Below are 25,793 nucleotides of genomic sequence, written 5' to 3' on the forward strand. Positions count from 1 at the left end.
ACGCGGGCCTGCCGGACCCCAGAGCCCACATGCCTCTTTTCTCCCTGGAGTGGTCGGGAGCTGACCACTCCTGTCCTCCACAGCTCCCCGACCTCGCAGCCCCACCGTCTCGCACAGCCGCCGGCCCCGCCGGGTTCCACTCAGGGCTGTGGTCCGCAGCCTCCCGGGACGGTGACTACAGCCCCGATGTCCCGGGCGCTTACTCCTCAGCAGGCCCACTGCTTCCCGGCACAGTCTCGCAGCCAGCCTGGGAGGCAGGCCCTGGCCGTGCGTCCATTTGACAGATGGGACAGCTGAGGTTCACAGCAGCCGCTCAGTCTCCCAAGTCACTTAGCCGAGAAGAGGCGCAGCCGACTCTGTGCCCCTCCCCCACGCTGCAGCCCAGGCTCGGGGCCAGCTTCCCCGTGCGCCCCAAGACCCCCCAGCCCAGGCCAGCAGTGGCTGGAGAGCGTCGGGGCCCCACGCGGCCATCTTCATCAGGCGGTGTCGCACCCCACGTGAAAGGTGGTGGCAGAGGCTCCCGGTGGACCCGGGCTTCCCAAGCTTGGACAGAGGGGTGGGCGTCCCAGGGAGATGAGAGAGCGGCCCTCCTGCCTCCGCAGCTCTTTGCCGTCAAGCCCCGAAGAGCAATGATAGCGTAATAATAAGGGATTCTTTTAATGGAGCACTTAGTGCGTGCCAGGCCCTGCCCAAATCCTCAGGGGCGGTCCCTTCCGGACCCCCCTACCATCCTTTAGGGGAGGCCACATTATCGTCCCCAAGTTACAGATGACAAGACCGAGGCCGTGAGGTGACACGCCTTCATGAGGTCTCCCCCGGCACGCGGGGCTCACCACCCCATGCCCCCCGCGGCCCCACTGCAAGCTCTGGGCCGCTTCCTCCCCACGTGCCCGGGGGTCTGGGGGCTCTGGGCAGCCCGTGCCGGCTCCTTCCACCGGCCACGCCTACGGCCCCCAGGCTCAGAACACAGCCCCGCCCAGGACCCCGGCAGACCCCTGCCCTTCTGACCGTCACTGTGCCCTTCTCCCTCCGGCTGCCTCCTGGGGCCTTGCCTCGCCGCCCCGCAGTGCCCCTGCCCGGGGAGCACAGAGCCCCTCCTACCTCCCCCTGCCGCCGACGCCAGGCCGGCCACTGCAGGGCAGTGAGTGTGGTGGCTGCTGGCGGGCATGGCCTCACCCCCGGAGGCCCCCTGGGTCCACTGCTTGTGCCGGCACCAGGAGAGCCCACCCTCAGTCACCCCTCCTCCCAGGAAACCTAGAGACGCCCACCCCTCCGCGCCCGTGTCCAGGCACGACCCGCAGGGCTGCAGCAAGCGCGGGACGCCCCGCACGCCGGTTGAGGCCACAGCGTGTCCCGCACGGCCCTCCGTCCTCTCTCTGCCCCTCGGCCGGGTGTGTGCTCACACCTGGCATCTCTGTGCCTCCAGGGAATCACTCCGGCGTGGTCCTGAGCGTCAACTCCCGAGAGATGCACAGCTACCTGGTGGGCTGATGCCGCTGGAGGCCGCGCCCAGAGCTCTATCCTCTCCGCCGCTTCATCCCCCGTGGAGGGCACAGGACCACACGTGCCACCGGCACGGGGCTGGGACCGGCGTCCCCTCAGAGACCTCGGAAAAGCCTCCTTCTCCAGCTGTGTCCACGCAAGACGACAGATGCACCTCTGTCCAGCTCAAGCCCGCCCAGCCCACGGCCGCCCAGGAAACCCGCCAGCTCCTGCCTCTCCGGACACCAGGCCCACGTGCTGCCCGCTGCGCCGCCCGCCCTCCCAGACTCTGGGCACTTCTCTGGACCTCACACGGCCGCCCTGGCTGCCCACAGCTGGTCACCGCAGCCGGGCCTGACTTCTCGTGGCCGAGGCTGGTCCCCCAGAGGCTGGGAGAGGCCGGGCTCTCAGCACCGCAGACCCGCCCCATCACCTGTGCCGCGGGCTCCCGTCCCAGCAGAAGGACAGCGGGGCCCTGCTTCCTTCCTCATAACCTCCAGGAAGGCAGCTCCCACCGCAGGGCCGTCCCTCTGCAGGGGTGTCCACCGCCCCGCCAGCATCCAGAAAGCCAGTGGTAGGCCCCCCAGCACCGCCTTCCACACCTGCCGCTGTCCTTCCTCTTTTTAAACTGCAGATAATGTAAATACCTCTCTAGGTAGCTGATTGCGTTTGGGGGGGGAGGGGGGGTGTTCAACTTCCTATTTTTATTGCCAGGCAGTAGCCCCATTCTCGGGAACCCCTTTCCCAGAATGCCCAGGGATGCTCCTCTGCCCCTTCTGGCAGCCTTCTCTCCTGGGGCCCACAAGGCAAAGGCTCTCCCTGGCTTCCCCCCCCAGCTCGCCCCAGCCCCACACAGGGTCCGAGGGATCCAGCGCCTGCACTTCTGAAGGAAGCCAGCAGGCGGCGCCCTCGCACGGGGGTTCCCGCCTGCGGGATCCCGTCTTAGTGGCCGCGGTGGGAACGGCCTCTAGATGCCCAGAGTGTTCTGTGCTTCCGCATAGCTTGAGGGACGCACTTAGGAACCGGGAACCAGGTGGGGTTTCGAACGGCGGAGCCCGAAGGGCCGCCTAGCGCGCTCCTCGTTTTGAAGATGGAGAAACTGAGGCCCAGAGAGGGAGTGATTGTCCCAAGGTCACACAGCAAGACGGCAGCAGAGGTGCCCAGGAGCCAGCCCCCTGCTCCCCGTGCAGTGTGATTCCACTCGCTCACAGATGCCTAGAATCAGGGACACTAGGGATATATGGGGGCAGATTTTCACCTTTTGCCTTGAAACTGGAAATCAGTATCCCCTCCCCGTCCTCTCCCTCCTCCCCCTACCCACCCCGCAGGCTGGGCTCTCAGGTGGCCGGGGCCTTCCCCTCAGAGGCGGGGACACCACAGCCCAGGCTAGGAACTCGCTGGCCGTGGGAAGTCCGGAATGAAGCCTGGGGGACATTAGCCCACTTGCCCAGAAAAGAAACATGGCCTGCGGGAGGGAGACCAGGGATGCATCCTCACACCCAGAACACGTGGGAGGCCCTGAATCCTTGTGGAGTGGGGGACCCCTGGAGTCCAGCTCCTTGTGTCACAAACGGGGACTCAGACCACCCGAAACCAGCTCAGAAGGGGTCACTGGAGGTCACGGGGCAGGCGACAGAGGCGTCCCTCTCCCCACCCTGCCGGCCCACCGCCTGGAGCTCCTGGCCCAGCCCCGCAGAGCTCGCCCTGCAAGCCGTCCTCAAGACCCTCCTTGGGGAAGGGCTGGGGCAGCGGACCCCAGACTGGAGCTGGGGGGCTGTGTGGGAGAGGCTGGGTTCTCCGCAGCCTGCCCGAGGTCGCCAAAGACGGCTTAGGAACCCTGTGTCTTGCTGTCCGCCCGCACCCGGCCCGTCCTGTGAGTGTCAGAACCAGGGTCAGACGTGTGTCAGCACTGTCCAGGTCCAAGGTCAAGGTCAGCACGGACACAGCCCCCAGCTCAGCAGTGCCTGCGGGCGATGAGCCCTTTGCCCTTCCTTGACCCTCAGCTTCATTCTCTCTGTCGGGGTAGGGTTTTCGCTTTTGCTATTTGTGTTTTTCATGTATTTTATGTCATTATTTCTATTAAGAGCATTTTGGGGGTGTGGACCCAAGAACCTGGGAATAAGTCGGCACCTATATCCTGATACTTTCCTATTCCCATAATCGTATCAATCAACACATAGGTCTATGGATTTATCTGGTTCTACGTTTGAGGTTCTGTGTATTTGATGTACAGGTACACACGCCGGCACCTGGGAATAACGGGCTGGGCTTGGGCAGCTAACGTTTCATTCAACCGGGTTGAGCCCATACTTCGCATATGCACATAACAGAGATGCGATCGATTCTTTCTTATTTTTCCTTTTTAAAAAACAATAAATCATTTGTGTTGCTTTTAACAAAGATTAAATGAATGCGGTCAGCGTTTGCCTTATTATGAAGCTATTTGTCAACATTCCCTAAACACTCACCCAGGGCCCTAGAATTTCGGTGTCAGGGACACTGGGAGAGGCCGGGAGGAATTCCCGCACTTTGGGGGGCAGGTGCCTTGACACTGACCGTCTCCATCACGGGATCGGGACGTGCCACCCCCAAAGCAGTGATGTCACCACAACCTCACACCCGTGTCACCTCACTTCTACCCTGATGGCCGGCTGAGGGGCCCTGGAGCACAGCCCGTTTGCCAGGTGAGGCGCAGAGGCCAGGGGCTGAGAGCCTGGCAGGGGCACCCCCGCCGGACGGAAGCCCCTTGTCCCTGAAATGCCGTCCGCTTGTCTTTGAGGAGACAGAGGAGTCAGGAGCAGATAGGGGAAGGCCGGACGTGGGCAGCTCACCACCCCCGTGCACACGCACACTCACACTCAGACACACTTAGACTCACACAAATACAGATACCCCCCTCCTTCTCTGGATCATAACATGTGGGGTTCAGTATCAACATCCTCAGAAACTTCCTGCCAGATCTCACGCCCCTCCAAACCGATGCCAGGCCCTGGGCCGGGGCCGTGAGCGCCTGAGACGAAGGCCCTGGGCCTGAAGGAGGCCCCGGGCCAGTGGGGAAGCTGACGATGACCACAGGAGCCAACAGGGAGGTGAGGGCCAGGGGCAGTGACCCCACCCAGCCCTTCCGTCGGAGGCCATGTAATGAGTGGGGCCAGCAGGACGAGAAGGAGGGGGTGCTGTGCCCAGGCCAGGGTGCGGTGTGTACGTGCGTGTGTCTATGCATGTGTGTGACGTGTGGTGTGTGCATGTCTGATGTGTGGTGTGTGTGTCTATGCATGTACCTGTGATGTGTGTGTGTGATGTGTGTGTATGTGGTGTGTGGTATGTGTGTGTCTGTGTGTGTGTGATGTGTGGTGTGTGTGTCTAGGTGTGTGTGTGTGTCTAGGCATGTGTGTGTGTCTAGGGGTGTGTGTGTGTGTCTAGGTGTGTGTGGTCTGTTGTGTCTAGGTGTGTGTGTGTCTAGGTGTGGTATGTATGTGTGTCTAGGTGTGTGTGTGTGTGTGTGGTGTGTGTGCATCTAGGGGTGTGTGTGTGTCTAGGGGTGTGCGTGTGTCTAGGCTTGTGTGTGGGGTGTGTGTGCATCTAGGGGTGTGTGTGTCTAGGGGTGTGCGTGTGTCTAGGCGTGTGTGTGGTGTGTGTGTCTAGGGTGTGTGTGTGTGTGTCTAGGGTGTGTGTGTGTCTAGGTGTGTGTGTGGTGTGTGTGCATCTAGGGGTGTGTGTGTGTGGTGTGTGTGCATCTAGGGGTGTGTGCGTGTGTGTCTAGGGGGGAGGTGTGTGTCTAGGTGTGTGTGTGTGTCTAGGCGTGTGTGTGTGTCTAGGGGTGTGTGTGTGTCTAGGTGTGTGTGGTCTGTTGTGTCTAGGTGTGTGTGTGTCTAGGTGTGTGTGGTATGTATGTGTGTCTAGGTGTGTGTGTGTGTCTAGGCGTGTGTGTGGTGTGTGTGGTGTGTGTGCATCTAGGGGTGTGTGTGTGTGTGTGTGTGTCTAGGGGTGTGCATGTGTCTAGGCATGTGTGTGGTGTGTGTGCATCTAGGGGTGTGTCTAGGGGTGTGCGTGTGTCTAGGTGTGTGTGTGTGTGTGTGTGTCTAGGGGGTGTGTGTGTGTCTAGGGTGTGTGTGTGTCTAGGCGTGTGTGTGGTGTGTGTGCGTGTAGGGGGGTGTGTGTGTGGTGTGTGTGCATCTAGGGGTGTGTGTGTGCATCTAGGGGTGTGTGTGTGTGGTGTGTGTGTCTAGGGGGTGTGTGTGTGTGTCTAGGGGTGTGCGTGTGTCTAGGTGTGTGTGTGGTGTATGTGTGTTTGGGGGTGTGTGTCTAGGGTGTGTGTGTGTGTCTAGGTGTGTGTGTGGTGTGTGTGCATGTAGGGGTGTGTGTGTGGTGTGTGTGCATCTAGGGGTGTGTGTGTGGTGTGTGTGCATCTAGGGGTGTGCGTGTGGTGTGTGTGTGTGCATCTAGGGGTGTGTGTGTGGTGTGTGTGTCTAGGGTGTGTGTGTGTGTGTGTGTCTAGGGGGTGTGCATGTGTCTAGGCGTGTGTGTGGTGTGTGTGCATCTAGGGGTGTGTGTGTGGTGTGTGTGCATCTAGGGGGGTGTGGTGTGTGTGTGGTGTGTGTGTGTCTAGGTGTGTGTGCGTGTGTCTAGGCGTGTGTGTGGTGTGTGTGCATCTAGGGGTGTGTGGTGTGTGTGTGGTGTGTCTGTGTCTAGGGTGTGTGTGTGTGTCTAGGGTGTGTGTGTGTATCTAGGTGTGTGTGTGGTGTGTGTGCATCTAGGGGTGTGTGCGTGTGTGTCTAGGGGGGAGGTGTGTGTCTAGGTGTGTGTGTGTGTCTAGGTGTGTGTGTGGTGTGTGTGCATCTAGGGGTGTGTGTGTGGTGTGTGTGTGTCTAGGTGTGTGTGTGGTGTGTGTGCATCTTGGGGTGTGTGCGTGTGTGTCTCGGGGGGAGGTGTGTGTCTAGGTGTGTGTGTGGTGTGTGTGCATCTAGGGGTGTGTGCGTGTGTGTCTGGGGGGAGGTGTGTGTCTAGGTGTGTGTGTGGTGTGTGTGCATCTAGGGGTGTGTGTGTGTGGTGTGTGTGCATCTAGGGGTGTGTCTAGGGGTGTGTGTGTGTCTAGGCGTGTGTGTGGTGTGTGTGCATCTAGGGGGGTGTGTGTGTGTGGTGTGTGTGCATCTAGGGGTGTGTGCGTGTGTGTCTAGGGGTGTGCGTGTGTCTAGGTGTGTGTGTGTCCGTGTGGTGTGCGTGGAGAGACAGGGACAGAACCCGGGAGCTGGCGCCCACGGTGTGTCTGCAGAGCTTCAGAAACTGGCCATGTCCTCTCCTGTCGGGCGTTGGGGGGCGGGGAGAATCCCTTCCCCCTCTGGTGGACGATCTTGATTCCCACTTCCGTGCGTGGTGTCTCTGTCGGGGGCCTTCCTCCTGGCAGAGGCTGGTGGGTGTGATAAGATGTTTGCTGTTCCCATGTCGATCCATCTGGAACGCTTTCCTGAACGATGGGACAGACTGGGGCCAGGGAGCCACGCAGGGACCTTGGCTCAGGACGCCCCACGTCGCAGCAGTGACGGCTTCGTGGTAGGACTTCGAGGACACAAACATGCCCACGTGGCCGGCTACACAGTGCAGGCTCTGTGATCATGCTTGAGCTTCCCGTGAGCGGGGCAGGTATGAGTGTGCCCTGCTCACAGAGGAGACTGAGGCGCTTGGAGGGGGAAGTTATTTTTAGCCCAAATAAGAGGCGCTGCTCTAAAGCTCCAGGGACACCCCAAATCCCAGGCAGACTCAAGCTGGTTTTCACCCAAGACACCCAAGTCTGGCGTCCAGAGTCATCAGGTAGCAACGAATCTCAAAGGAACAGACGGAGACATGCAACGCCCTTGACAAACTGGAATCAGAGGAGCAGAAATACCTCCTCACATACCCGCTGGGCTCGTCCCTCCAGCTCTGTCGCTAAAACGGAAACCCAACCAGTTTCACGTCGTCAATAACAGAGGGTCCCCCTCCAAGGACCTGGGGGCCTCCTTCCGGCCAGGGAGCAGCTGCAAGGCCAGCGGGCGACTCTGTGGGCCGGAGGGGCACCCCCTGCGCACGGCGGGTCCCCATGGGGAGGTGGTCACCTCCTTCCTGTGTGGCACGGCCCAGGGACCCCTGCAGAAGACACCCCGGCACACGGTGACGCTTCCCCCGGAAGGCGCCAAGGCTGGTGTCAAGGCCAATCCCATTCTGGTGGGGATTCGTGTAAAGTCAGGGTCAGGACCCTTTCGAGAAGGACCCCACTGAGTTGAGAGATAGAGCACGGCGGCCCCTGACCTTGGGCCCCGCCGGGCACACACCGCGGGGCTGGGCCTTCCCCCGTCCGACACAGACAGGGTCACCGGCGGCAGACCAGGCCTCTGCGACAGAGCTGAGAGCCAGCCGTTATCACATCTGAACACAGACCAGCCGGCGACGACCTTGATGACCACGCGCCGTCCAGCTGAGCACACGGGGGCGGCTCCTTCACCATCACGGCTCAGGCCCCGAGCCCCCTCCTTCCAGACCAGGTCACGGACCCGCCCAGTCACCGCGTGGCCCCGCTTCCTGACAACAAGGCATCCGGCTTCTTCCATCCTCCCCAAATCCCCGCCCCAGGTCCACCCTCGGCCAGGCCTTCCCAGCACCTCTGGGACCCCCACCCGACCCTGGGCCTCCGTGGTGCGTGGTCCCCCGCTTCATGAGGACCAGCCCAGGCTGTCCAGCCACAGCTGTGCCCATGGCAGCATCCTTGGTCCTAGAGACAGGGGTGGCCCTGGTGGGGGAGCAGTCTCTGTGTGGTCCAGCCACAGCTGTGCCCATGGCAGCATCCTTGGTCCTAGAGACAGGGGTGGCCCTGGGGGGGAGCAGTCTCTGTGTGGTCCAGCCACAGCTGTGCCCATGGCAGCATCCTTGGTCCTAGAGACAGGGGTGGCCCTGGGGGGGAGCAGTCTCTGTGTGGTCCAGCCACAGCTGTGCCCATGGCAGCATCCTTGGTCCTAGAGACAGGGGTGGCCCTGGGGGGTGAGCAGTCTCTGTGTGGCGGTTGCTGTCCACTCAGCAGGACCAACCGGAGGAGAGACCCACGTCCCCCGAGCTCAGCTCCAAGGAGGGCGGCCAGGTGCGCCCACCCGGCTTATGCAGTGAGGGTAAGGCCGGGCCGGGGCTCCGGCCACTGCAGCCCAGCCCCTGCTCATCCCGATTCCATTAGATGTGAAAACACCTCACAAGCCCCAGCCTGCTACAACGATCACCATGCGCTGCTGTTTCCACCACGGAGCGATGCCCAGGGGCCGGCCCAGCCACTCCCAGCCTCTCCCGGCTGCGCGTGGCCCATTGTTGCCTCATCTCCACAACCGGGGCCTGCGAGGCCCGGGGGCTTTGGCAGCCCATCGAGCTCAGACTTGCCCATTGCAGGCACTAAGTGCACCAGCCCAGGTGTTTTAATAGCCTGTGCTCATAGCCCACTGGCATTCACATGATGTTGTAATTAGGTTGTTAATCTCTGACAGTACCGGGCTGGGCAGATGGTTTGTTCCAAAATGCTCCCTGGCTCCACACTGAGACACAGCACCATTCTCATCATTTGCAGGTCACAGATTGCGGCCCCGGTGCTCAGCCCTGTCAACGGCCCAGCAGTACCTGCCTGCGGAGGCGCGGGAGGGGCCGTGCCGGCAGCAGAGCCACAAGCCAAGGTGACCGCAGTGGTGACGGCAGCTCCCACTTAGTCTCCACCGTGTATCAAGTCCAATGTGGGCAACTTCCGAGCATGGGCCCGTAAACCGCGCTGACAGCAAGCCCACCAGATAGGCGCCCCAGAGTCGAGGGCAGCGAGGTGCAAAGCAATCTAGGGTTGGGATTCAGGCGGACATCCCTGGGCAGCCCAGGCCCTCCGCTGACCACGGCATTTCTGCAGGCAGAGGGAGGACCCCGTGTCGGGACGTGAAGGCTGCTTCAGAGCAGGGCTGGGTCAGCAGGGCTGGGGCTGCCAAGAGGGCAAGTCATGAGGACAGAGCACAGGCAGGCGTGAGGACAGACCCCTCCTGGGGGCCAGTCGAGGGAATCACGGGAGGTGAGGAACTGGACAGCCAGTGCACGTAATAATGCTTTCTGGAATTTTCTGGCGACTCAAGGGCAGAGAACTGTGGCAGCAGCTAAGGGGGCATGTGGACGAGAATGAGCTAATAGACGTGGAGAGACAGAAGGTACAGGAGGGAGAGGAGGGAATGCCCAGCAGCAAGTCCTCGAGGCGTGAGTGGGACAGAGCCCAGGCATGAGCTGAGGGGCCAGGTCGGGTGGGAGCGGGGACCACTGACCCTGGGGAACTGGAGGGCTTAGAAGCACGTGGGGTGGGAGCTTCTCTTCCAGCTGCTCTGTGTTCTCAGGGAAGTTACAGGTAAGGTCATCCCTGAAAGGGAGAAGAGGGAAAGGGGCCAGGGAAACAGGAGAAGGTGTGAAATTTTAAAAAAGTAATTAATTAGTTTTGGTTGCGTTGGGTCTTCGTTGCTGCACGCAGGCTTTCTCTAGTTGCAGCGAGTGGCATGGTCTCTAGGCGCATAGGCTTCAGTAGTTGTGGCACGTGGGCTCAGTAGTTGTGGCTCGCGGGCTCTAGAGCGCAGGCTCAGTAGTTGTGGCACACGGGCTTGGTTGCTCCGCGGCATGTGGGATCTTCCCGGACCAGGGTTCAAACCCATGTCCCCCGCATTGGCAGGCGGATTCTTAACCATTGCGCCACCAGGGAAGTCCCAAAGGTGTGAAATTTTATCGGGAGAGTGAGAAAGTGGATTGGCTAAGGAAGTTGTTAAAACTGCCAGCAGTGCAGAGGCCCCACTGAAGATTTGCATCACAGTGTTACATGGAGATCTTTGGTATGGCTCTGTTTCTCCAAGCCACAGTCCACCGCTCGGATACAGAGCCATGTAAGTGTCCTCAGGTCACAAAATGGCTGCAGCAGCTCCAGCCTGAGCATCTTCCTCTCATAAAGTCTAGAGGCTCTGGTCAGGTCACATGGTCATCATGGAGGAATCCCTGTAGCTCACTGTCTTAATCTTGAGCTACATGTTCCCCCACCCTCACCCCGAGCCAGAGATGGGGTCACCACGTATCCCTGCATTTGGGACAAGGAACCACCGCAGAGGGCTGATGATGATGATGATGTCGATGTAAACGCTCGACTGTAGTCTTAACCCCAGACCACGGGGTCAATTCCAGAGGTGCACACACAGCAATGCCCTGCTAGATACCCACAATTCGTCTGGGGTGCACATCACGCTGCCTTTGAGATTAACGTGGAAAAGGATTCCACCAGCAGCTAAGAATGCAGCGAGAAGGAGACAGGACACAGCTCGTGAACCAGAAAACACTTGGCCTGGAGGGAGTGCACCTCATTCAAGGATAAGTAACTGAAGAGAAACACAGCCACAGCTCAAAATTGTGTGCATCGTGTCTCGATATGAATGCCAGAACACATGCCCTCTTTGAAACCAGATAGTAGAAGTTCACAGGAGCGGAGTCACTGGAGTGAGAAGGAAAGTGAAAAGGCAGGAGCGGAATTAGCATTTATTTGCATTAAAGGTAATAAAGAGCAGAAGGCAGAAGAGATGTCACCACGGAAGAGAACGGATTACGCATCTCTAAAAATAACAAGGGAATGAGAGATAGAGTAAATGAAAGCCTCGTAAGAGACAGAGGGAAGGAGGTCTGCATGAAACACAGGCTTCCTTGGGAATCAGGGCACACAAGTGGAGCTGGAAAAATTCTGAGCCCGCAGATCAAAAGGCCTATGTAGTGTTGGGCCAAAGTCCATCCTGTAAGAATTTCAGAATTTGAACCATAAAGATTAAAAAGTCCTACAAAGTTCTAAACAGAATACTTACCAGGGGGAATGAGTAGGGCTGAGGTTTCTCTACTGTTCCGGAGGCCGGGAGATATCGGGGGGGTTGTGATGACTCAGCTCTGTCTGGGTTTTACTCAGTGGTAAAGGAAGTAGGGCACACGTAGATTTGAAGTGTTCAAAAATGTATCATTTGTGCACCTTCCAAAGGAAAAAACCCTCAAAGACGCCCTTTTATCAACCAAGGGGTGGTTCAAAAGCAAGCACCCCCCTTGTGGGCAGTTTAGGAGGCAGAAGGGGATGGCGGTGGCATCAGTACCGCGTGACAACATTCATTGTAATAAATGTGCAAACCAAAGAGAGCAAGAAGCTCGAAGGTCCCTGTGCGCTTGCCTGAGACCCAAGGTTTGGTGTGAGACTTAGGACAACTGCAGGGTGAGAGGTGGGTGCTTAGATTGGCTCCCGCGCCTTCTGTTTTGGCGTCGGGACAGGAACGGCCCACGAGGTGACGCATCGCTGCCTTTACTTGTTCCACGTGCTGCACTGTCTGTCACCCACCCAGCATCACTAACATCCCCTTGGAAGGGCTCCTGAGAAGCTGGACAGAGGTGGCATCTGCCCAACAAGAGACACGTGTGTGGATTTGGACAGACTGGGGCCCTGTTATCCCAGGAGTTGGATACAGGTAGATGTATGGATGGACACGAGATTGGGAACGTTTGCTTTGCGGCCATAGATTCGGGCAGTTACTGAGAATTCCCAAGAGGTTCCTGAGATTTGCAGAAGCTTCTGGTTCTCGAGAGCTGCCCTCTTTAGCGCCAATGACTTAGGGAATCAAAGGTGATTCCTGACTTACTTGCCACCAGCCCTTCTCATGGTTGCACAAGCCTCTAGCTCCCTTTTCCGAAATCCTCCCGGTGTGCAATGCCCAGAGCCGCTGGTCATCTGTGTCCCACGAAGGCTTGGAGAGAACTTGCTGTTCTTCTCCTCACCAGACCCAGTCAGCGTCATTGATGCTGCTGAGGTTCTGAAGGAGGAAATGCCAGCCTCCCTGGCCGCTTAGAAAGAGCTGCAGCGCTTGCCTAGACCTGTGAGATGCGCTGATTCCCTCCAGGTGGGAGCAACTTCACCAACAGGCACGGAACCAAAAGGGTCAGCTGCATCCCAGGCGCTGGGAGCTGTGCATATTGCCGTAAAAGGTGCCACATCTGCATCAGCAGCTGCAATGTGCTCACCATCGTCTCTCACACGGAAAATGGACAACTGGATGGGGATGTGGGCGGAGTCACTGCCCTGTGACCTTCAGGGCCCGGATGGCAGGACTGTCTGCAGTTCCTCTAGGGTCGAAAGATCGCTATGTTTACTGTTTCAGGAGGAAGAGGACTTTGGGGGGGCGGGGGGGCTTTCTACCACAGGAACCGACTGTGTCTGGAAACCAAGAGGGGATTCTTCCTGTGGCCCAGGCTGTATTCCACCCACACTTTCAGGAACCGGGCCCCCTGTGGCGCAGACCAGACCTGACCCCCTGTGGCGCAGGCAGGGGCCAAAGGTCCACCAGGAACCCGATCCCCACAAACTCTGCTGTGGTCGGAGGGTCTCAGTGGAACTGGAGATCCCCAGGGACCTGCCTCGGACGGAAGCCAGCGTCCATCAACCCCCCAGGGTGCACGGGCTCTCCCCCAACCCCCAGCGCAGTCTCCCCCGACGTGCGCACCCATGGGGAGGGTTAGGAGGGGATGCACGTTGCAGAACCAGTTCGCCATGAGGCTTCAAGGGGATGCAACCTCCCCTGGACTCCCGGGGCTCCAGGTGCGTGACCATCCTGGTCTGGGAGGTGTTAACGGTCCCAACTGTCGTGGTGACTCAAGTTGGTCTTGAAGCACCAGGTCCAGAGTGCGTCTGCAGTTTTCTCTGTAGCGGTCAAGTTGGAAACTTAGTGGGATGTCCGTGGATCCCAATCCTAGGGACACCAGGATCAATGAGTCACCCTGACATCACCTGGGCTCTCCTCCTCCAGAATCTTCTTCATCCCACGGAATTCAGGGACCCAAGCTCAGGGGTGAGAGCTCCTACTCTCAGCTCGGATTTGCCAAAAGCAGCCACCACGGAGCTTTTGAAGAACACCCCCTGTGCCAGGGACCTTCTCCCAACACTGGTGCAGGAGTGTTCCTGGGACCCGCAAGGTCCCTGATGCAGAGGGGTGGGAATGAGCACGATAACGCCCGGGGAGACTTCTTCTCCTTGTGTCCCATGGAGGGCTGTCCACGGCTCGCATCTGTCACCACCAGAAGCCGGGTGTCGCTCTTCATGGCTTTTCACAATTTATAATTACGTGTTTATTAGCCAGGTTGTCTGTGCCAGGTGCGTGTCGATTACCAGCAGCAGTGAGGAGCTGGTGCTGCTAGTTTTGTTGACAGTTTTGTGTCTCCAGTGCCCCAAGCACAGTAGGGGTTCAATAAGTAGTCCCCGAATGAATAAACGAATGAATGATTCGTTGAAGAAAACGGCAGTGTTTATCCTGCTGGAAAGATAACCCCCAGAGAAAAGGATTTCAGCTCAATTAGAGTCTTAACGGGTGTTGCAGGGTATTTCACGGACAGGTCATCTCCCATCACTTGATACGCAGGAAACGCAGCCCATGCCCTTTCCACAGGACCGGGGGCGTTTAAACCGTATCCCGCAGTATGGAGGGAGGGCCAACAGATCAGCAGATGCCTGCCATCGAACAGGAAAGTTTGTCACACTCCCCGTTCCCCATAAGGCCACACCACAACAGGCCACGCCAGGCCACACAGGGCCACATGGGGAAGCACCAGGGCAGGGCAGGAGGCGGAGGGAGGGGGAAAAGTGGGAACAAGAGCTTCTACTGTGGTTTTCACAGGAAGGAATGGGTGAGGCAGGGCAAACAGGCTTAGGATGGGCTGGTCTGAATAATTTCAGTAAGAGCTCTGGGACCAGGGGCTGCCCCACCTGTCGGGCACCTGGCCCGGGGGTGGTTAGGGCAGGGGATGGTGGTCCAGCATGTGCGAACCTCATAAAGGAGCTGGCTGGGCTGGGGACTCTGCATTGGTTGGCTCACATAGGAAAGGCCTGTTTGCAGGCAAGTCCTTGACGCCTTGGCCCTGGGAAGGGCTGTCCCTCCATGGTCAGCAAGGTCCCAGGATGTCAAAGCATCAGAAAAAGAAGGGATGCTCAGCACATGGGCAGACCCCCGCCCCCAACCAGAGGCCAGCCTCCCTGAGGAAGGAAGCGGCTAGCTCTCAGCTCTGCCGCCCTGCCCGCCCACTCCTGGGGGTGGTTCCAGGACAGACCAACTTCTCAGGATCAGCTCAAAATAGCCCCCCAGGTGGGGAGGTGAGTATACCTGACCCACTTCATCCCTGCTATGTTTCCTGCCCTGTTTTCTAACTAATTAGTCCCTTTGTGTGAAAAGCCAGCCATTTTAAACAGCATCATAAAATCGATGAAGCTTCCATCATCAAATTTCTGGATCACAGACATCAGCTAACGTTTTCCCTGCTACCCATTAAAGAGCTGGGCTCCTGATTTATGCCGGCGAGGCTGTGTTGCCTGCTCCCAAAATCATAACTTGCGTGATATCCCTGAGTCATCTCCATGGTTCTAAAAAGCAAAACCGAGTGCTCTGGTGTCCTTTTGCTGAGTTTTAAAAGAAATTAAAGAGGCACTTCCTTTTCCTTTGGCAGCCCACCGGGACGTGATCCATGTTCAAGCCCAAGGAGAGCATCAATTAAGAGCAGGTCTGAGCTTCCCTGGTGGTGCAGTGGTTGAGAGTCCGCCTGCCGATGCAGGGGACACGGGTTCGTGCCCCGGTCCGGGAAGATCCCACATGCCGCGGAGCGGCTGGGCCCGTGAGCCATGGCCGCTGAGCCTGCGCGTCCGGAGCCTGTGCTCCGCAACGGGAGAGGCCACAACAGTGAGAGGCCCGCGTACCGCAAAAAACAGGTCTAATGCAGCGTACCCAGGCCCCTCGCTGAGATGAATGACCCGTCACTGGACAGCGAACACTGGGGCAGAGGACCACCTTTGAGGATTGCTCGTAGGACACTGAGGCAAGCTGAGAGCACGCAGACAGTGACTTTCCTGTCATCTAAGGTGGGCTGGAGGAATGACCTCACCTCCGACTCAGGGCGGTTGCTTCACTCTGCCAATGGAAGAGGCCCCTCATTATCTGGAACACAGCCAGCCAATGACCACCCCATCCCCAGGGAGAGAAGAATGGGAGCAAAGGAGGCACCACCCACTCACCTGGTCCTCAACCGCTGAAAGGTGGTTCCAGGTGCGTAATGTGTCACCTTGACGTCCCCAAGTCACACACAGGCCACGCCTCCCGCTATCAGATCTGGCCTCCCGTATATTGACACAGGTGTTCTGCAGGGCCCAAGATGACACCTTTTCCTCGCCGCTCTGGCCAAGCTCTGCTCCCCTGTATCCTATGTCCTGGCTAGCGGCGGGGCCAGCTCCTCGGGGCTCTGCCGTCTGCATCTCCATTAGCCCTCGGGTGGGCTGTGCATCCGCGGCGGCCTTTCTGCTCCCGGCCAGTGTGGCCACATATGCCTGCCTGGGTCTGTGTGACTCACTCCCGTCCCGCTGGCAGTGGTCTTTCTAACACCAGAAACCTGGCCAACGCCCCCGCCCCAAGAGAAGCCTTGCGTGCGCTCCACAGAGTCCCCCACCATCTGCAGACAGGAGGCCTCCAGCTCATCCAGCCCGCTCTTCCAGAGCCACCTTCCACTGCGGCTCATGTTCTCACCCTCCACCCTGGGCTCCTGCTGCGCCTCCCCTGCTTCTCTCCCTGCTGAACTCCTATGTAAACAGCACGACCCAGCTCAAAAACCCATACCCGCAAACCCCACCGCCAACCGCCTGAAAGGCAGCTGCTCTTTCTCCTGTGGTTCCAGAGCTCTCCAGTCCCACACTCAGAGTTACCTGTGGACACGTCTGTGTCCCTGGCTGGAGTGAATGTCCTGAGAGCAGCGTCACAGCCCATCTGGTCCTGTTTCGGGCACCGGGCATAGAGCTGCACTCAGCAGGAGCACAGACGCTCCTTGACCCGGATATTTGGGTCCTTGGCCTAAAAGCAACTTTTTAAAAAACACTATGTTTGGGACTTCCCTGGCGGTCCAGTGGTTCAGACTCTGTGCTCCCAAGGCAGGGGCACGAACTCCATCCCTGGTCGGGGAACTAAGATCCCGCGCGCTGCACAGTGCAGCCAAAAATTAAATACATAAATAAAATGAAATACACGTTTCTTTCATGAAAGAAGGTTCTTGTCAAAGAAATAAAACACTTGCCCCACCTTGATCCCTCTTACATCCCTCCCTACTTGGCAAGCAAAATGCCTTGTCAGCAAAATGCCTCCGTTCATCCGAAAGTCCTTCCGTCTGCCCACAAACCGAGCTGGTCAAGACGCAGAGGCCGAGTTGGAACAGCGAGTTTATTAAGAATACACAAATGAGGCACGCCCGAGGGCGCCAGTCTGCGGGCTACACTGTGTAGAACTGTAGAAAAATCCATTAGTAAAGCAGAAAATTCAAGTAAGGCTACTACAAAATCCGGGCAAATGGACTGAAAACGAGTATTTCCAATGCAAGTTTCTTCTGATAAAACTTTTTACTTTATGAATTAAATACATTGCGAAACACAGTGAAAATATATTTACAGTTATTTAAAATGGACACTGCCAACATATTTAATTAAAAAAATCTTTCCTGTTTCTTGCCTGTTTCTTTCAAAGAGAATTTTAAATATGACTTTAGTTTTTAAAAAATACAATAAGGAAATAATTACATTCTTAATATGAAAACAAACATTTTACAACTTATAGCCATGGTCAATTAATGCTGAATCTCTATAATTTAAAAGCTGATGCTAAAGTTTAAAGTTAATATTTCCTTTCTCGTTAAAAAGATCAAATACAAAGATTATCTTATTAAAAACACCTTTGGTCCCTAAGAATTATGATCTGATGATCCCATCTCGAAAATGTTTTCCGTGGCAACTAACAGAAATACCTGGTAATACTTGTATGCTGTCAAGCTGGGCTTTTCTGGAAGGACGTAAGTGAATTATTTCACAAAAGATGGGCAAGAGGGTGCATGTGAGGCCACCAGTTCCCTGGGCGTGAAGCTCCCTCACCTTCACGAATGACACGCTATCCCGCTAGGGCTCGGGGGTCACTGAGGGGCTTTCTGTGATGCTGCACCGTGTGCGTGGGGGGGGGGGGTGAAAATGTTAGTTTATTTATTTTTAGTTTATTTCACAGTATCAACCCAGCCCGTCGTGGGGATAAGAAGACAGTAATGACAACAAGAACAATAAAATTACCCTCTTTAAAACTATGCCACAGTCTGAAATTATTTAAGGAACTTAATTTAGAAAGAAAAGAGGAAGGCCATAGTTTAACACTGAGGTGTTGCCATGACCTTCACGTGAGCCGCGGTGGAGACGGGCAGGCCCCCTGCTCCTGGAAAAGGCATCCCCTGGGCTGTGCGGGGGCCGGGCTGGGATGCAGCCGCCGCAGACGCCTGATTGCTCTGGCGGGAGAGGTCCTGCCCGAGCGCCCACCCCCGTGCCCAGCCCGGGAAGGTTCCTGTCGCAGGACGTGGTGAATAACCAGAGAACGCTGCCTGCTGAAGTAGGTCCGTAGGCAAAATTTACGTGCTGATAGAGTTACTCTTCTGGAAAGAATAAATGGGGCCGCCAACCACGGAGTTCTGCCCACGACCATCGGGCCTACCCCAGCTGCAAAGCTGTCCCCTTGGAAACCTGTACACAGATTCCAAACTGTTGCCACGATTAACAGGAATCTGAAACTCCTCCCTGGGGGCGGTCTTCAGGGCCCAGGACACACAGTTTTTGAGACACTTTTCAAAGGTGGCACATTCCAACCTATCAGAGTCGTCTTGGGTTTTCAGAAGGAGCCCAAAATGACTCAGGGACCAGCAAGATGAATAAGGTGGACGGTCAGACAACCCCAAGGTGTCTGAACCGAGGGGCCACGACTAGTTCTACACATGCGGCCAAGAGAAGAGCCCCGGGGAGACCGTTGTGCAGAGCCCCAGAAGCTGGGAGCATCCCCAGACCCACTGGGTCCCCACAGAGGACCGTCCCGGGGCCGGGCGGGAGGGCTGCTGGCTCCCCGGCCCTGGCCGACCGTCTGCGGCCTCTGGGCAGGGGGTGGTCACCTGCACCTGAGCCCACGTCAGGGGTGACCCAGCGCGCCCTCTCACCATCAATGTATCTCTGTGCAAAAGGCTCGTGAATGAAAAACATTATAAAAATATAAAAATGGAGAGGACTTTGAAGTTGATGACCCCTCACCAAAGCCAGAAGCAGACGCCTGAGGCTGACGATGGCCTCTGTCCTAAGGGAAGGGCCCCGTGGCCCGCAGAGGGTGGCGGTCTCACGCCAGCCCCCGGTCTGGCCACCACACGTGTCTCATTTCAGTTAGGATCCTGTTACAGTTTGGCCAGCACTCTGTGACCATGACTGTCTGTCAGAGGAATGGGGACATTTCTCAAGAATCCACTTCTCCGAGGGGATGGTGACCTGCACCCCGGAGCGAGGGCCAAGGCCGGGCCACCCCCGCAGCCTGGCTCTGTCACCGCTGTCTCCCGGCTGCCCTGAGATAAGGGGGGGCGATGAGATCACTGCCAGGGTGCTGGCAGGATGTCCACGGTGTGTCTAATATGTACAGATATAAATTAAAAACTATATTTATCGAACATATACAAATAAATAACTTATTTTGAAGCAAACGCTTTAAACTAACTTTCTGATCAAATCTAAAGACATCGAGGGCAACACCTCAAGGGCATCAAAGGAGCCCGACGCTGGCGGCCTCGGCTTCCGCGTGACGCTGGCGGCCTCGGCTTCCGCGGGGCCGCTTTAAATGGCTCCGGGGGACGTAACGGGACTGAATCCACCACCCTCTTTAACAGGCTTTTGGTTGTGAAAGTGAATTTAAAAACCTGGCGTTTTTAAACACAGAATATGTACACCAGGAGCCTTAAGGCCAGGGTGCAAATCCCGGCTCTGGGACCAGTTGGCTGTGTCCTTGGGCGTGACCCACAGCGATGGTCGAGGTGACATTTGCGGTGACCTCTGCTAACGGCCCGCCCACCTGTGCCCACCTGCTCCCGGGCTAAGGTCACGTCTTCCCTCCTGAGCAACCATCAAATCTGGCTGCTGTCGTGGGCCAAGCTGGCTGCCAACCAGGATAGCCTGAGAGCCTTATCTGGGGAACATTCATTCGACCGGAAGGCAGCCAAGACCCCACTTTTCCCCTTTACAGAAAGTTAGCTTCCTACGATGCCAGCTTCCTACGCTGATGCGAGAACACGGGGAGAGGGGCTCCTCCTCCCCAGCAGGGCCGGGAAGGTGGGCCTGAGGCTTGGGGAGGCCCCTCGCTCCCCGCTTCCTACTTGGATTTCCCGGGGTCAGGGTTGGGGGGCCCAACGTGCTACGTGCAGGTGAGGCCGCCAGCAGGCAGCCCACGGACCTGGCAGACGGCTTCGCAACAAATCCAGGTTTCAGGTGGACTCCAGCTAACCAGCCTGCATGTCCTGCTGCAGAACTTTGTTAGCCGCTGAGACCGCACTCTGGCTCTGGTCAGTGAAACCAAACGGGCCCGTGCTGGCCTCGAGGGCCACTCCAACCCTGACTGGCAAGGCCCGGAGGCCGTGGGCGCCCCGGGATGTGCTCGCAGGCGCACGGTTTTCTTGCTTCCTGCTCCTGTATCTGATGAGAAGCAGAGGACGGCAGGCCTCCACCAACTGCAGGCAGAAGGAGCCCATCCCGCGTGTGATTTGGTCCCATCGGTCAGTCTGCCGAGGGCTCCGGGGTGAGAGATAGATTTTCCGGGCAGTGGCCGCACAAGGAGAATTCCTGAGAGGTCCCTCTGCAGACAGAGGAGAGCCGGCCTGGTTCTCGGACCCACATTACCTCTACCTGGGAACTGGCCTGTCCCCTTCACGCCTTAGTGTCTGGAGGCTTCGAGAAACATCCCTCTGGAGGCAAACGGGGAAACTCAGAGAGGCCCTACCTGGCGGCCGCGCCCTGAGGGAAACAGTAAAACCAAGTCCCCTGGTGGGTCACAGGGGCGGGGGTGGGAGAGGAGCTCTCGGGGGTCCTTCTTCTGCCCTAAAGCTGTGCAGTTCCCAGAACCTGCTGCCTTTCAAAGGGCGTACGCGCCCCTCGGGAATGCGTGTGACCATCACCCCGAGGCCGACCAGGTGTCTGAGGGCCACCCGCTTGCTCTGAAGGGGTAGAAGGGGTTTGGACGCTGGGAAAAGCCGGGAAGGACACATAGGTGTGAAATATCGAAAACACTGCTGCCTTTCAAAAGCCGTACAAATAACACAATATGACACAGAACCTCTGAAAAACCCTTGCAGCTGTAAGCGTGGCACAGGAGAAAAAGAGAAAAGTTTTTAAAGTTTAAAGAAGCGTGGCAGCTTTTCATATCCTGGCGACAGAAGCAACTGTCCAGAAAATTTTTTAAAAAAAGGTAAAAAACGCTTCACAGCACAATTCTGCCGCGCCATTACCCCTAGTGACGAGGGGGCCGGGCGTGTGGGGAGAGGGGGGCGGAGACCCGGGGTGCGGGTTCCTGCTGTTCACGCTGCAGCGACATCCCTGGATCCTCCTGGCCGAGGGGCGGGCAGCCCGAGGCCCACGCCTCACACTCACACCCCCGCCGGGGGCACGGAGCACGTCCAGGGCCTGCTGGCCGTTCATCTTCAGTCTGGGCCGGGAGTGCTGAGACTGGTGAAAGCAATCATTTACCTGGGTGGGAAGATGCAGCGTCTCCACCCGCCAGGGGAGGCTCTCACAATACCTTCCGGCCCTTTTCTGACTTTAAACAAATGAAGTTGGAAGCCCAAGTGTTACAAGTAAATCTCTTTAAAGGGAACCATTATACAGTAAAGAGGATACAGCGGGCAGGCCCGGGTCCTGGCCCCCAGGTCCTGGGTCCTGGTCCAGCTGCAAACCCCGAGTCCTGCTGCTGGAGCGCCCGGGCCAGCTCCCTGCGGCCACGCGATGGGACGACGCTGTGCGAGCTGGGCATCCGCGAGCTCTATGTCCCGTTCTTCAGCTCCCACTCCTGCCAAGCGAGGCAAGAGGAAGTGTGTACAGATCAATAGGGCACATGCGGGGCTGGGACACGTCAGGTTGCATCCCATCCACACCTGTGCCCCAGAGGGTGAGGGCTCAGCTGCCGTGGAAACAGCGCTGAGGTTCCCCGGCAACAGGCTGAGGATCACCACATGGCCCAAACCGAGATGGGCCTGAGTCCCACTAAGGACTCTGGGCACATCTAGAGAACGTGCGCGTGGCGTGGCGGTCCCCACACGGGGCCAGGCGCCAAGCAGGGCTCTCCCGCCTGCCCTGGGGCACCGAGCGCGGCAGTGCTGGTCTGATGCAAGCGCCTGACTCGCACTGTAACCCCAGGGGGTCATTAACTGGGCCGTGAGTACACTGCACACCTTCTCATATTGTATCAAATTAGGAATTTCTCCCCTTTTTTTTAGCATCGAACTACAAGCTTGCTTCATTAATGGTTAAAAGCATGGCGTCAGCCAACGTGGCAGGAACAAAACCAAAACTGAGCCGCCTGCACCTCGTGAGCACGTGCAGGCGCTGGTCCTACAGAGGCGTGGACGGCCTCGTGGCCTCTCCCACTGCCCCACCCCCAATTCCGGGCTCCCCAGAGAGGATGCTCAGCTGCTCTGCGCAAAGGTGATGCTCCAGGCGGCAGGGAGCCTCCCTCCACCGCCGCCAGCCTCTGGGGCGGCGCCGGCTTGGAGAGAAGTCGTGTGTATGTGCCTGCACACGCTGCCAAAGCCTCACACGCACAATTACGCGTGTGATCGTGTGACCAAGCACAGGTCACGCTGGCCACCAAGCAGGGCGCTCCACGGACACGCCCAGCCAGGGGGACACGGGGAGGACCCAAGGCCGCCGTGTGTTTCACTGAAAAGGCTGCACGAAGGCGGGTGTCCCGTGCTCGGGATGGCCCAGTCCTGGTACGCCGGGACCTGGGGCACGTGTGTCAGCTCTGCAAGCACTGCAGCCACCACGCCCCGGCTCCCAGAACGTCCCTTGGCACCCGGAGCTCCCAGGCTGCGGGGAGAATGCTGGGCCTGGAGCTGGACGTCGGGGCCCTTCAGCCCCCTTCTCGGCTGGGAAACCCCGTGACAGGTGACAGGTGACTTGAAACGCTCTGAGTTTCAGGAGCGCGCTCTCTCACACTCCAGTGCGTCCCTCATCGGGAATGGGAAATTATTCCAGGAACACAGCCTGGGGTAACCGTTTCCGAGCCCAGAACGCGTCAGACTCAGAAAGGTCCTCAGAAAAAAGGCCAGGGTGCAAGAGGAGGCCACGTGTGGGATGCAACTACAGGTGGACGGACGCTCCCAGAGGCAAGAGGCCAGGCCACCACCCCGCCCTCCAGCCGTGGGTCCCCTGCCACTATTCTCAGGAATCCTGGGAAACCCCTGCTCGATCCCACGCCTTCAGGGAGGATGTGGTCCAGTCTGAACGGCCAGCTGTGCATCTGAACCGGCCAAAACCACACGTTTTACATTTGCTGTGAAAAGGGGGCAGGAAGTGCAGAGTACTGAGCCTTGGGACAGTGAGAGCAGGCATGGAAAATGTAGCCCTTTCAGAGGCTGGACTGACAGAACTGGAAACTGATTTCTTTGACAGTAGAGAAATAAATGAACTATTTTTACTGCATTTCCCTTCTGCCAATAATTAGGGGGACTTTATGGGACAGCTCTATTCTAAACATCTCTCAGGCAAAACATACTCCTCTGCAAACGAAGAACACTGGACGCATGCCAAGGAAAAGGAACAAATGACGTGCAGTAATTCTTCTTTTCCCCGAATTTATCGACACACAGGCTCAGTCAAACGCACACGCTACGAAGAAGACAGGTATTCCAGGATGCTGTTTCTAACCCCCATCGGCAGGGACCCTCCGTGAACACAGCAGCCAGAGGTTAACACGCACATTCACATCTGACACCACATCCGTTGTCAGAAAACAACAGGTTTCTAGCCAGTTTGGAACGGGTTCAAAGCTGCCAAAGCACGGAGGTAATGACAGCGAGAGAGGGTCCCAGAGACGGCGAGGGGAGGACGTCTGGCCTCCACGTTCATCACAACAGATTAAACACATCTGGATGCGTTAGCCTGACTGGACCAAGCAGGAGTTTTTCACACCACACACTTTCAGTTAAGCCGTCAGGAGCTGTTTGCTTTGATAAACTATAGTTTTAAAAAATTCTCTGAGATTTTAAAGCTTAGCATCAAAACTCGTTAGTGGCCCATCCCATCAGAAGACTGGAAGGTACTACAGAATGGCCCCTCGGGTACAGGATACAGGCTACGGCGGGGCTGGGAAGCAGAGGGTATGGAGAAGAGTCTGCCTCGACTTTTGATTTTTTAAAGGATCCCAGCGGTCACTGGCCAATCTCTACGTCACCAATGAAAGAACAGGTCAGGAGAAGCCAGGACACAGAACCATGCTGCTGGTTTTCCTGGAAACAGATGGTCCAGGCCTAGAGACAAGTTCTGGTCTTTTTTGCCTTTGAAAAGGAGGATTCCTGTAGGAGGGTCTGACTTTAGGAAAAACTGGGTAGATGCTCGTGAAATGGCATCTAATATAGAAGCTGCAGAACTGGAACAGGAGGCCACACTGAGCTCCTGCACCCCACCCACAAAGTCTGAGGCTGGATTGCCTCCACCACACCTTGCCATCCCGCCCTGAGATGCCCGTTCCCCAGCAGTGCCGGCGTCCCCCACCCGCCCCGGGATGCCCGTTCCCCAGCAGTGCCGGCGTCCCCCACCCGCCCCCGGATGCCCGTTCCCCAGCAGTGCCGGCGTCCCCCCGCAAGCAGGTCGGGCAGGATCTCACCTTGGCCTTCCGAAGCACGTGTCCCCGGCAGGGGGAGCTGGCGGGGGCCGGCTGGCTCTTCCTCAGGACGGCCGCACTGTTCACGGGCACTGGGCCCTCTGCATCACTGGTCTCACAGCTGGACATGGGCGAGTTCTCCAGAGTCCGGTGCCTAAAAACTGGAGACTGTTAATGGAAAGAGAAGACGTTGGGTGAGGTATGGTTTCCACATCATCAGTATTTTCCCCTAGGAAAATGGCTTAAAGAATAAAACAAGTTCTGGAAATAGGCAAAAACGATAACAACAGTAACAGGACCACCTCACAGAGCCCCGCTCTAAAAGCACCCTTAAAACATGCATTTTACAGCTGGAGAGACGGAGGCGCTGAAGGGCACTCTGCCCCGCACTCGACGCGGGCTCTCCCGGCCCTGCGGGGGCGGCCTCTCCCGTGAAGGCCTGTAAAGACCTTTCTGATTTCAGGGAGCTCCTAGGCTACAGCACCAGGGGCAGAAACCACCGCTGACCAGGATGGGGGAGCACAAGCTCCCGGCATCCACTGCCTCGGGGTGGGGCTCCCTGCAGCGACCGAGGATTCCCGACTGTTTACAGCACGGGCTCCGCATGTCACAGCAAGACTTAAGGTGGAACGAAGTGAATCTGCAGTCGCCAAGTCTCCACGTGAGATTACAAGCTGCTCTTTGGGGAAAAAGTCGACAATCTGCTGTACTTCCCCCCCAAAGGAGGTCTCCGCGGACTGACCTCTCCCTGCTCTGGCTGTGTTAACGTGTGACTTAAAATACCGGTTAGGTGACACGCAACGTCATTTGAGGAGAACGGTGTCTTAATGGTCATTCAAATGGGCTGCTTAGAACCCCTCTGGGGGCGACTGACCGCGGGTCCCCAGCAGCCAGCTTTCCGCACGTGCTCGCTCACTTGGAAATGCCTCCAAAGGCCACGCCGGCCGGGCTGTGGGTGCCGTGGCCGGTGGGAAGGAGAGGACCACGCCGCCCACCCCCGGGGGCCTAAGCTGGGCTCCGAGGAGGGCGGCCCACGGCGCTCCCCTAGGACAGCTAATGAGCTGCTGGCCCAAGGAAGTGGTCAGGGTGGGGAGAAGGCAGAGCATGGCACGAGGCCCGAGGAGGGGCCCTGCGAAGGGAGCAGCGGCCCCGTGGCCTGACGGCAGGCGCTTTATCAAGCCAGGCCCGTACCCTCGAGAGCACAGGGCAAAAGGAAGGAGAGCTGACGAGAGGGGGCGAGGGGGAGACCCTCAGGGGGGCAGAGAGAGCCCCGGAGAATGCAGGGTCACCCCAGACACAGAGAGCGGGGAGCGGTGCCCGGAGACGTCCAGACCTGGGGAGGTGAGGGCGGAGGTCACGTCAGGGGAGGCAGCTCCAGGGCAGCCGAACCGCAGCAAGTGGGTGAGTGGACACCTGGGCACAGGACAGCGTCTGCAGGGGACGTGGGCTGGGCAGAATCTGTTTTGTAAGATGGGACACACTACAGACTGTCGATGCTTTGAAGGCAGCGAGGCGGGGGAGAGGTGAAGATACAGCAGGAGGGCGTGGCAG

General features: G+C 57.8%; 2 protein-coding genes across 4 annotated transcripts in view; one reads left to right on the plus strand and one right to left on the minus strand.

The window, feature by feature from the left end:
• Positions 1-3,889, plus strand: part of SORCS2 (sortilin related VPS10 domain containing receptor 2) — a 468,073-nt gene extending 464,184 nt beyond the window's left edge. The window contains exon 27 of the mRNA XM_049709229.1: positions 1,427-3,889. Coding sequence (XP_049565186.1) covers positions 1,427-1,491 — 65 coding nt within the window. The 3' untranslated portion in view covers positions 1,492-3,889. The remainder of the gene's footprint in view (positions 1-1,426) is intronic.
• A 12,849-nt stretch (positions 3,890-16,738) lies between these two features.
• AFAP1 (actin filament associated protein 1) overlaps positions 16,739-25,793 on the minus strand; it is a 152,580-nt gene continuing 143,525 nt past the window's right edge. For all 3 annotated transcript variants that reach the window (XM_049709231.1, XM_033419474.2, XM_004265152.3), the window contains 2 exons: positions 24,246-24,410; positions 16,739-21,428 (listed from right to left, as the gene is read on the minus strand). In XM_049709231.1, coding sequence (XP_049565188.1) covers positions 21,402-21,428; positions 24,246-24,410 — 192 coding nt within the window. In that variant the 3' untranslated portion in view covers positions 16,739-21,401. The remainder of the gene's footprint in view (positions 21,429-24,245; positions 24,411-25,793) is intronic.

Source organism: Orcinus orca, chromosome 4, assembly GCF_937001465.1.
Source record: "Orcinus orca chromosome 4, mOrcOrc1.1, whole genome shotgun sequence".
NCBI lineage: Eukaryota > Metazoa > Chordata > Mammalia > Artiodactyla > Delphinidae > Orcinus > Orcinus orca.